This window comes from Poecilia mexicana, unplaced genomic scaffold (genome assembly GCF_051168715.1).
Source record: "Poecilia mexicana isolate PSO_F unplaced genomic scaffold, ASM5116871v1 scaffold_21, whole genome shotgun sequence".
In the NCBI taxonomy this organism is placed as follows: Eukaryota; Metazoa; Chordata; class Actinopteri; order Cyprinodontiformes; family Poeciliidae; genus Poecilia; species Poecilia mexicana.
In genome coordinates, this window is record NW_028263390.1 from 5,796,540 (window position 1) to 5,809,214 (window position 12,675).

A 12,675-nucleotide genomic window follows, 5' to 3' on the forward strand; every position below is an offset into this window, starting at 1 on the left:
AACCTCTAGTTTTTAGTCATTTTTTTTTCACCAAACTAAGACATGACTGCCATATGTCAAATCTGTGAAGGTTGGCATCAAGAATCCAATGTGATCCATTTTATGAAAGTTCACAGAATGAGTCAAGAACAAAAAGGCCAAAGTGAGATCTTCTTGGTTTTCTATTGCTGTGGTTCCATCAGCAGCTGCAGCAAGTATTTTTGAACCGAATTGAACTTCCTCAAAGGATTAAGCAAGCTAACTGTAGGTTGGCAAGATTATTCAGCAATATCCACATAGGGTGACAATTGAAAGCTCAGTGGTCTTAAAAGGCTTCTTAAGTGTTCAATTTAACATTTAACTAAAACTCGGCGAAGCTGTGAAAAATTTTAAGAGTCAAAATAACAACCGGAGTTATCGCTATCAGTTTTGCAGGTTAGCAAATAGCTTAAGTTAGAGCCACAGAATGACTCATCCCTACTGCAGGCCCCCTGTAAGCAAAGCAATAATGGCCGCTCCTTTTAAGTTCGGATCATTGGCAGTGAAAACCCAAGCGTGTCAGATCCCGTCTAGGTGTTGGTGAATGTAATCTCTTCCATGTTTTACTCTGGATTTCATGTTGCCGTGTAGAAATCCCTGATTCGACCCTCGTTTTTCATTTCTTCCATGTCTCTTAATTTGGGACTATTTTCACATGAGGATTTATACACTATTTACCTATCTACAATAGACTGTTTTGGTGATTTACTGTTAACCAATTCACTATTGTTTTAACTTATAGCCATTGTGTTACTTAAAACTAGCTCAGCTAGCTGTTTTTGTTGTTTTGGCCATTATTTCAGCTCTATAGCAAACTGGGCTCATTAGATTCTTAGCTTGATGAAAGCTGCTAATATAGAAAACATTGAATTGTGTCTGCTTTTTTTCATACAAAATACTCAGAGAGAGGACTGCTACCCTCTTTCATAGTTCACTGAATATGTAGCAGCTGGTTAGCTTAGCTAAGCATGAAGATCAGCAGCTCGCCTCGCTCCGTTCAGGTATGGCGTAATTCGATGCTCGTGTTACTCTCAGGGGTTAACAAGTTTGCTTAGGTGTAAAACAGCAAGGCGGCGCTTTCCAGAGCTAACAACCTCTAAGTATCACATTAGACAAACAGTTCAATGCTCTGTAAAAGTAAGCCCACCCTTTGAAATTTTCCACATTTTACTTCTGGTGGAGCGACACAAAGTAGTGCATAATTTTAACTGAAGAGGAAAAACAATGCCCTATTTTGTGTTTTTTTGTTTTTCCAATTAAAAGCCTAAAAAACATGTTGTGGATCTGTATGAAGCTGCCCATGTGGCAAACCATATTTCACCCCCACATGAGCCAGAAAATTTAATTTTGCTCTTGTTTGATAAGATCTATGGTTGTGAAAAACTCCAAACAATAGCAATGTTTCTGCCCAAGTGTCATGTGAATTTTAAGCAAATTCTTTCAAATGTCTCAAAAAATGGAGAGAAAATTAAAATTAGGCAAGTTTTCATCTACTGGTTTGCAGCAAATTAACCAGGCTTTCCAAAATGTAGTTTTGTCAGATGTTGACATTAGTGTGGCTGTAATAAGCAGGAAGTGGAGGTTGCAAACCAGCATGTACCACACATCTCAGAAAAATGCAACAAAGTTTTCAGGGATGTGTTGCTATCAGGCAAGGTGTAATTGTTCCTTAATGTCAGCTAGTATTAGCGCTGTTACATGTTTTTTTAACGCAGAGAAAGAAATATGACTTCAAAATGTGCACAAAAAGTCATTGATGGAAACACGCCTACTGTCGTCGTCTTGTTACTTAACAAAGACCAAATTTGAGGATTGCATAATTAATTGTTCTCTAGACAGATACTCCAACCAAAACTGTACGTCTCTTCTGATAAGATCACTTGTGAAGACAAATTTTTTATTTTATTTTGGAGTATCAGAACAAAGGGCAAAGAAACAAAAAGTCTTCACCTTTCAACTTCAAGGTGATGTATGCCTCTGTGTTGCTTTGTCAGTTTAATCCCAATAAAAAAGAAAAAAAAAAACACGAATGTTTGTAGCTCTAATATAATGAATGTTCAATAGTCCAAGGAGTTCAAAGGCACTTTCATCTCATTTCTTTCTGTAGGTGTAATTTGTCAAACTGTCCCTTTAACCCAGAATAATTCTAATTGGGTACAGATGACAAAAGGACGGGCTAATCTGAACAGTCTTAGCCGTGGTGAGAGATTGTGACAGGTAAATGTTCATGCGACAGGATAATCATGCATTCAGGAATGCAGTGGCAGGGCTGTGTGGTTGCTACCAGCAGGGTCAGTGGCAGCAGGACTTTTTAATATCTCCCATTTCCATGGGAGACCAGCCCCAACAGCTTATATAACACAGGAAACAGATGTTAGCAACTCACAATCATCCCTCTATCTGACTTTTTCTCTGCCCCCTCCCCGCCTCTCTCCTCTTTCTTTCCCCCCCTCTGCCTTCTAAATCGTATGATAATGTGTCCCAGACATGCCTGTTTTCTTCATCACCTGTATGTTCCAGGACATAAAAGGACCGCTGCTCTCTAAATTAATTCTCAGCCCGTTCTTCTAATTTCTTTTTTCTTTTTTAAAGTTGTCTATAAAGTCTAATGCGCTCCCTTGTCAGATTTAGTTTCATACTTTATCGGGTACGTCTCAAAAGTAAGGGGCGAACCTTTCAAAGTGAGGGGATTATTTGTTGTGTAATCCTGCTCGTACGCTGCATGGCGCTGCGGTTATGTGACTATTTTCAGGAACATGTTGGATGTGGAACATAAATGAGGACAAAAAGGAAAAAAAAAAAGTGCTCATCCCGACAGAGGATGGAAGAGAGGAGATGGACAGTTGTTCTTATTAAGCCCGAAGTCGTCAGAAACCAATTCTTAACATCACACTGGCTGCCCGTATCTCAACTTTATGACATTGTTTGAAAACGCAAACTCCATTTTACCTTTGCTTGCTTCCATAATGATGCCTGTTGCCAAGGCGACTGCTATAACCCAGGTTACCGACCCTTCCTGTGAGATGCACCGTGTGATTGGCCTGGCGGCCAAGAAGGAGGGGGGTCTCTGGTTGGAGGAGCGGGATTGGCTGGCTGGTTGGCAGAGGCGAGGACCCCCCAGCAGACAGACATTCAGGAGAGAGCATTGATTTAATCGGTCGGCAGCCCAGGCAGACACCATTCACACATATAGATACATCTACACAAACACTGGCAGCATGGCAGTGTTGCAGGTTGGGGGGGGGGGGGTTGGTGGATTTTGGCCCAGTGGGGGTCACCTCTGTGGGAGTTTGTGTATGTGTGTGCAATATCATGCTCTCCAGGAGAAGGCGTCGCTGGCAGTCATAGAAGCACTCCTAGGAGCAGACCATGCTGGGTAATATCACACTCCTCAGGGAACTCACTATGCACACGCTCACACACACACATTAACCCACATATACACGCACAGAGTAAGGCTTGACACATATGGGCTGCATTCAACACAGCTGACATAACAATGCAAAGACCCAGACAGGGCGGTTGCAGACACAAATCAGCATATGCTCTATTAGCTTCTTAAATTTTCTCAATGTTGGAGGGCTGAAGTTGGCCGGACATGGGTTGTTGATTCTGCTACACAGGAGGGAAGTAAGGAAATGAGTAGAGGCTCTGCTTGGTCTTCACACAAACGTCCTTCTGAGCCACTGGCCACTAGACTAGGAGTCATCTTAGCTGTGCCACAATATACAGTAAGCAGGATAGTGAAGGTAAATGATGTATAGCGCATAATCAAGTCCAGAGCTCTTCACACTATGTTCAGTTATTCACACATTCACAAGCTCATAGTGACGAGCTACTAAATAGTAGCCACAGAGGTCCTGGGGCAGTCTGACAGATGCGAGGCTGCCATGCACCGGCACCACCGGGCCTCTGACCAACACCAGCAGGGAAGGCGAGTGAAGAGTGTTGCCCAAGGACACAACAACAAAGATGGACGGACTGGTGATTGAACTGGCAACCCACTGATTGTATCGGTAGTACAGTCAACTGTACCCATGTGAAGTTTGCTAATCCCTCCTGGAGCTTTAACTCAATGGTCAGATAAAGCAAAGTTGAGGTTTTGTCTGCAACGATGCACAGATATGCGGGAAAGCACCTCCCACATATTCATATATGCGGGATGTATGAATATGCATTCCACAAGAACAAACTGTTCAACTCCGAGTTGAAAAGTTGAGAGAGTCGATACTGTTGGGCTGAAACCTGGAGGACAAGCAAATTCTCAAACCAGAAAAACTCAAACATTCCTGAACATATGTCTTAGAAGAATTCTCGGTATTTGCTGGCCAGACATTATCAGTAACATCAGCCTACAGGAAAGGACTTAAAAACTGTCAGTAGAGGCAGAAATCAGGAAGAAAACATGGAGTTGGGTAGGACAGACTCTACGCAAACCGCCAACCAACACAACCAGACTTTCAGGTGGAACCCCTAAGGCAAGCGAAAGAGAGGCCGTCCAAGAAACACCAGGCGAGGCAGACATAAAAAAGATTGGCTACACGTGGAACCAACTAGAACGAACTGCTGAAGACTGAAATCTGGGGAGTTCTACCTTTGGCAGCCCATACCCTGATGTGGTGAAGGACAAAAGATTTATTAGAACAAAATATGGATTATTTTGACAACTTTTCCTAGAACAGTGGATAATCTAAGGAGACTATGCAAAAAAAAAAAAGAAAAGTGGTAAAAGACTGCTTTCTCTGTATAATGCCAGCAATGTATTAGGTTGAAGCATCTGTGGTGGAATCATGTTGATTAAAAAGAAAGACTGGCTGTTTTTAGACTGACTTACAACTGTGTTTAGTCTTATATTATCAGATATACTGTATCTCTAGTGATGATAGGAAATGCATGACGGGTTTTCAGATCAGTCACGACTTAATGCTTCTGGCCCATGTGTCACTTCCCTCTTTGTAGATTACTTGTTATACTTCCAGACAGCAGAAGTCTACAGCCACTTTTGCATGGCGACATCTACCCAGCCCCTGCACCTATCATTCGACAGCGTACCACAAAGCGATCTGAACACAACGACTTACATGGTGTTCATCCTTCGTCCTGCCCCGGGCAAAACCTGTTTGATTTTGCCACTTCCACACAGAGAGGGCTGGTAGATCCACAGACGGGCAGTGTTTGCACCGCTGCCTTTCTCTGTAATCTATAGGCTGGCTTCCTTTAGAGTATGAGCTGACAGCTTCATTAGGAGAAGGATGGGGGGTGGGAGAGGGTGCTTTGATCTAAAAATACACACAGTTGTCGCCTCTGGAGTGGAGAAAGTTCAAGTTTTCCGATCTTCTTCAAAAAGCTTTGTGTTTTGTCTTTGTTGGTTTTTTTGGGGTTTTTTTTTCTTGTTCAAGGAGAAGCTGGCAATGGGAGAATGCGGCTCTGGCATTGAGGGTGTATTAGTTTTCATCCCTCAGAGTGTTGTCTATTTGTGGAACATGTGAGTGTTTGGATGGCATGTGTTCTGGAATGGGTTTGGGCAGTAATATTCCACACACACCGCTGTTTTTGTCAGTCTTTCACTCGGCAGGAATGCAGAATTTGTTCTCTCAACAGGTAGTTTGGCTAATAAGGGACGTTCGCTTCTCCACCTGGTGGCTCCGGTCCGCCTGATGTGAAGAATCCAACATGCTTTAGGAGGTTTTACTTCCAATCTGATATCTCTCGTTTGTTCTTCTCTTCTCTCTCTCAGAGCATAGGCAAAGGCTCCCTGTGGTCCATAGATCCAGAGTACAGGCACAACCTGATCCAGGCGCTGAAGAAGACGCCGTATCATCCTTATTCGCCCAGTTTGGCCACACCTTCCACCTCCCCGCCCAGCCTGCCTCAGACGTTTCACCACAGGTAAGAAACCAACAGAGAAAAGCTGAGATCTTCTGTGACTTTAATCTCCTTTACAGCTAGATCAAGGTTGTAGAGGCCTTCATTGGAATTTCTCCGTTTTGTATCTGTGATTGTTCTGTCCTGTCACACAACTTGTTTTACAGTTGACTATTGAGCCAGAAATAAATAATAGCTATGCAATAGTGTGTTTTGCTTCATGACCAGGTTTACCTTGGTGGGTAAACAACTTGTGCAATTGTCAATCCACCATAAACTCAACTTCTCCTGGGTCCTACTAGACCAGAAAGGTGTGCCACTAACCTGGTGCAAAGTTTGCTTTGCAAACATTAGGATTTATTGAACTAAGTTAAATAAATCCTAATGTATTTCAGTTGGTCTTTAGATGACAGAAATACACAAAGTAGCACATAATCATGAAAATGATGCATGGTTTTAAACAGTAGAACCACCTTCCTGGTCTTTTTGGGGCAAGTCTGACTAAGCCGGTCACAATAAGCAATAACTCAATGAATCACATGATAAATTAAACTGAGTCACAGTTTTCATTTGCATTCTTGTTTGTGTCGTTCACTTAATCTTTTAAGAAAAGCTGCCCTTTAATATTAATGAAAAGCCGTCATTTTGAGAAATGCTGCAAACATTTGTTTTTTTGCCGAAGTACTAACTGGCAGTTTTGCGTGTTATTCCTGTTTGAGCCTCATGATGACTCTGTTTTGAAGGGCAATTTATTTTGTTTAAAACGTAATAATCCTTTTTATTTATTTATTGTTTAATTATTTTGAATATTTAAAAAATGTCTTCCAGTTCCGATGTTAAATGTTCTTTGGAAATGAACGTTTATTGATCTGTGAGAATGTGTGCTTGAATTCTTATCAGTATACTAGTTGAAAACGGTCTCAAAACAACAATATCATCGTTTATCGCAATAATCTTTGGGACAACATATCATCCAGCAAAATATGTTATCGGCTACGACTGAAAATAACAAAAAGTTTTGACAATTGTTCTGTGTGAAATAACTCAATCAGATTAGCCAGGCGTCTGTGAATGTGCATTTCCCAGCCTACCACTGATTCTGATGTTGATTTAGTTTTGGACTTTGGGCCATTCTGACACCTCCATATGCTTTGACTTAAACGATTCAGTTGTAAGTCTTGCTGTATGTTTTGGTGTTAGGTTAGGTTTTCTCTCTGGAATATCCTATATTTTACTTTAATTTTTTAAAAACATCACCAAAGCATAATTCTATCAGCACCATGCTTTCGCAGAACAGCTGTATTTATGGAGAGATCAAATCACCCACAGGTGGACTCTATGTACAAACTAGGGAGACTTCTCAAGGCATTTTGGGTATTTTTTGTATTTTTATTTGTAAGAAATAAAAACCATGTATCTTTTTTATACCACTTCATAATAATGCTCATATTTGTTTCTTTCTTTAACATACTATGGCTTAGTCAAGGTGATGGATTACCTTGACCTTTGGCTGGTCTCTTACATGGTACCACTGTTATGTTATCCATAGTTTTACATGAAATGAAAATAAACTATTTATTTCTAATAATAAGTAGAAAATCAAACAGCTGTACCTGATCAAAAAAAGTTAAACCTCCTACTAAATCAAATACACCAAACATACTTATTAATTAGTAGCTAGTGTGAACTAATCTGCCAATACATGAACCCTCCTTATTTAACTTTTTTTTTTTTATCATGGAGACATTTTTTATTAAGTTAAACTAAAACATGAACGTACAAAGTGCAATTGTCTGCTTAAATGTTGCAAAAATATAGAAAGTATGACTCGGACACTCTTGTAATGCTTTAGGTAATGACTGAGTCCTTTGACTCTTTCATAAATAAAAACACAACAAATTCTGGAGGAAAAAAGTTAACAGGAAGTTTTGAATCAGTTTTCTCCTCTACTTTCACTTGTAAATGTGCTTCAGATGTTTTCATGTGGAGCAAAAGTTTCCAACTACGACACCAGATATATGGATTACAGGTGGTGGGGTGAAAAAAAATAAATAAATAAAACCCCACTTTTCCCACGACAAATGACTCAGATATACATTTCTATTAGAGTGCGTAGGATTTTTAGTGGATCTCCGAAAATTAAAGACCACCAATCAAACATGCCGTGCCAATATCCAATTATAACATAAAACCTACAGCGTGCATTCACCTCCCTGTCTCCCATCTGTCGCTGGCGCTCTGCATCGGCGCGCTGCAGGCGTCGGAGCTGACCCGCTCCATCCTCTCCTCCAATCCTTTTTATTTTTATTTTTTGCACGCTGCTTTCATGCAACAACAGTCCTGTCTTTCTCGCCCTCAGGCGCATCTCAGGTAAAGAAGAAGGGGGAAAAAAGCCCCTTTTTATTCTTTTTTTTCGGCACATGTTCGCTCCATCAACCCCTCCACCCCCCACCCCCCACCACCCTCCAACCGCTCTCTGCCGCATCTCCTCGGGCTTCTTCCACACCTCCATCTCCCTTTTTTTCTTCTTCTCTTGTCTTCCCTTTTAATGTCCTGCACACACCCTCCCGTTCGTCCTCAGGCATACAATTGCGACCGGCGAGGCAGCCTCCTCTTCATCTTCTTTATTTATCCCTGCTGTAATTCATCTCTTCTTTCCACTCTTTCCCCCTCTCCCTCCATCACTTTATCATTCAATTAAATCCTCCTTTGTCTACGCTCACTTTTCCACACCGCGCAGCGAGAGCATCCTCTCATCCTCGCGTTATGACCTCTCCACCTCCCTCCATCATCCCCCCTTTTTTGCTAACTTCTCAGTATCCTGCACCTCCATCTATCCCTGCGGATATGTCAGAGAGAGGTACCATTAGTTTTTTCTTCTTCTTCTTCCCTTTCGCTGTGTCCAACCAGCAGCCCTCCAGCCCCTCCCCCCATCCAGCTGATCTGGGCAGGTTGGCTCGCAGAGCCAGCGGACTGTGTAAGACAGAATAATTGGTTCACCATAAAATGTAAAAGTGTCATTTTGAACAATGAGGTATGGGGAAGTGGAACAAATTGGAGGCTGGATTCGGAACATGGAGGGGTGCGAGGGGATGAGGCTGTTCATTTGCATTCTGACACACACAGAGGAGAAGCGGGAGAGAGAGAGTAAGGGGAACTGGAGGTCCCCATGTGATGCAGCACCTGCACTCTTTCTGTGTCTGTGTGTCTGTGTGTGTGTGTTTGTACTGTATTCACTTCAGTTACAGTACACAGTTATTATATTTATAAAACGTCCTTCACAGCGTGTTGTAACGTGAGACGTCTGGCTCTGCCCGGGTTTCCACAAACTCCAGCGAATGGGTTTGTGATGGAAGTCAGCAGTGAAGAGTTCCTTTTTAATCGAGCTTAAATGTTTAGATTGTACAAAAAAGAGGTTTGAAATAATTATTTTATTTACTAATGTGGGGAAAAGGCTGTACAAATCAGCTTGGTATTATGTGAAAAGTAGCTTCAACCTAAACCCAATAGCTGGTTGTGCCACATTTGGTGGTGGCTACTTACACCAAGTGCTAGCTACCACTGGTAATGAATATTTTATGTCGCCGTTGAGAAGTTTTGGCACACAGTTCCTTATAAAAATGTTTTGAATCGGCCACAATCAAGACACTTCAACTGCATCTATATCTGGACTTTAACTGGGCCACTGTAAAACTGTTTTGTTTTTTTTCTTCATATTGAGGCATTTAAAAGAAGAGTTACACTGGAAAAGACAAAATATTACCTTGTATTTTTTGTTCATATCTCAGAATACTTGAAATAAGACATGACTTACTTAATAGTAACTTTTCATTAAGATATGGTAACTTAAGCCAATAATTCTTTAATATTGTGTTGAAAAAAAAAATCTAATTCCACTGGCAGATTATTTTACTTACAAGACATTTTCCCCATCTTTTTTCCTATATACCAGTAGTAGTAATAGTAATTTTTTTTGTCAATATAATGGAATCATTGACTTAAAACAAGTGCATTTATCTTGCTGAAAACCTATTGGTAAGTTAGTTTTGATTATCAATAATTACCAGAACTCGACGATGGCAGTGCAGGTTTTGCATGAGACGAGATTGTCTTCTCGTGAAGTTACTCAGTATGTGGGATGTACAGCTTTCACTGTGGCTAGGTGTTGGAATCAAAGTGTGTAACCAGAGAGGTTGTGAAAGGTGTCGATCAGCTAGCGAAGAAAAGACAGACGATTGTGTAGAATTTGCATCTTAACTTAAATAATCTCGTCTTGTGTGATTGCCATCCAGACAACAGGTCATCTCTTTCAAAGATGACCTGTGAGAAATTCCAAATAGGACTTCTTAAGACCTTCCAACAATGGTTTTCTTCTTTCAAAAACCCAGATTCATCCGATGAGATGACCCAACAACCAGTGGAGAGTCTTACGGAGGAAAACCCCAACTGTACATCCTTGTATCTGTGCCTCTCTGCTGTTCGTACAGGGTTGTGTTCCAGTTGAGCTGCTCCTCTCTGCCTCTCACTGACCGGTAGCTTTCTCAGGGGTGGAGGGGTTGATAGTTTGAGATGGTAATTTGAGCAGATGTTCTCTCCCAGCACAATACAGACACTGCTGAGGCATTTCTGGCTAAAACAAAGATGAAAGGGCGCTCTTACACGTCATTAGCAATACCAAAAGCAGTTTCACATTGACGAGACAGACAGTTGGAGTGGCAAAGATTTGAGAGTGCATTTTAATGCAAATCCACCCGCTTTTCTTAGTTCTTTCGATTGGCTGTTCTTTCCTTTGTTTCTGGGATTTTATCTTATTTACATGTTACAAACCGCATGCGTTTTAAGTATAGGTTATACTACACTATAAATTTGCTTATTTGCGGATTTCTTCATAGAGCACACCAAAAGTATTCAAAAGTAAATGCATCTTGGGAAACTGAAATACCCAAGATGCTGTTGGCTGCCACTTGTAAAGCAGCCAATCCAGGAGTGCTTTTTATTTTCCTTAACACTGATTGACTTTTCCACCAAAAGCACAGGGAGATGAGGAAGACTGTGCATGTTAGCTCATGTGGCAGTGCTAAGACGGTTTCCACTGTGTGTATTAATGCATGTTAAGTTATACTTGGTGTTTGAACTATTAAAATAAGGAATTAGAAGCATCTTTAGAAGGAATCTCAAGTATTCATGGATTGCAATATTTCACCTTTTAATAGGCGGCTGTGGTACCTAACTATGGCGAATATTTTTATGTTTTACAACACTCCCTTGACACTTTTGTGTAATGTTATTATATAATTACTTCATCTGTGGTGCTGACCTTTGACCTACCGACAGTTGGACCTACCACAGGTTAAACCTCTCAGTTCTTCTAGTGTCACTCTTGTGCATTAGTTTCTCAGTAGTGACACCTACTGTTTAGGAAGAGTTCTAACAGTAACTATTAGTAAGCTGCAGTACCTTGCAAAATATTCATACTTGAATTTTTTCACTTTTCTTTTCTTTTCTTTTTTTTTCTTTTTTTTTTTTTTTTTACAAATTACAACCACAAATGTCAATGTATTTTTATTGGGGTCTTAGGGAACCAAAGCTGCCAAAAGTTTTGAAGAGGAGATAAAATTATACATGGCTTACCAAATCATTTTTGCTTTTGTGTTTGGCCCTCTTGACTTGGATGTGTCAAAATAAAACTCAGGAGTTAGTTAAATAGCAAACGGGTGGAGGTTCCAGGCGTACAGACATTAGGTATAAATACATAAACTTTAGAAGAAATGCAGGATTTTTCATAGCATTTTCTCCAAATCACAACATCCCATAGAAGAAAGTGTGTCCACTCACTTTATTGCAAAAATGTTGCATCTTTCTTTGCTTAAAACCTAAAAAAAGGAATAAAACAATGGTTCCAAACACATTTCCTATAGTAGATGTTTATCATAAATAAAGATCATGTAACACGTGAGGCCCTAAACAAGTTTTATTTAACTGGCTCTTTTTCTATTACAAAGCTTACAGACTGCAATCCACCAGAGCAGTGACCCTAAGCTTTCACCCCAATATACACAGGAATCATTTGGATCAAAGCAAATCTATGCACTAGAGTAGCCTGTCAGAGTTCAAACCTAAATCCAATGAAGAGCAGGGGTACAGACACTTTTGTATGCTCTATTCTGGCCTTTTAAGTTGTTTTATGTTAAATATTAGCTTCAAAACTTGCCTTTAGTTTGGAAACTGTAAGTTGACAGGTTCAGCTGCGGTCTTAAGACGTTGGCCATACTCTGCCTAAGAAGTCAAGCTTGATCAATAGGAAATGATATCTCTCTCTCAAGAGCACTCACTCTGAAGAACAGCATGTATGAAGCTAAACGACCGTGAATGGTTGCGCTGCATGTCTATTACGTTAAGGTCAAGGACCGTCTCTGGCAGTTTGACGCAGCATCTGATAGAGACGGATCATAAAAGATGGGGGGGGTGACGGACCGCCTCTTCTTTTTTGCTTCTTTGTCCTCTGTTTCCTGTATGGACCGTACTACTGAGTCCTGCCACCCCCTGTACAACCCCACCCACTTGTGCCTGGAGGAGCAGCTGGATGTTTTCAGTCCAGCTTTGTGCGTTCAATGCAAGCATCATCAGATGGGTGTGAGTGGACGCAGAGAGAGAGAGAGAGAGAGAGGCAGTAAGAGACGGAGCATGCTGGGTAGGAGGTCAGCCCTATGGTGCATTCCTTCACACCCCATCAGCATCTGGATGAGAGGAAGAGGGGAGGGGGAAGGATGGATGGAAGGAGCGCGTCTCTAA

At 41.0% G+C, this 12,675-nt stretch overlaps 1 protein-coding gene across 1 annotated transcript in view; it reads left to right on the forward strand.

Annotated features, from left to right (window-relative positions):
* ches1 (checkpoint suppressor 1) overlaps positions 1-12,675 on the forward strand; it is an 86,731-nt gene that overhangs the window by 47,322 nt on the left and 26,734 nt on the right. Inside the window, exon 3 of the mRNA XM_015004144.2 lies at positions 5,756-5,907. Within this exon, the coding sequence (XP_014859630.2) occupies positions 5,756-5,907 (152 nt within the window). The remainder of the gene's footprint in view (positions 1-5,755; positions 5,908-12,675) is intronic.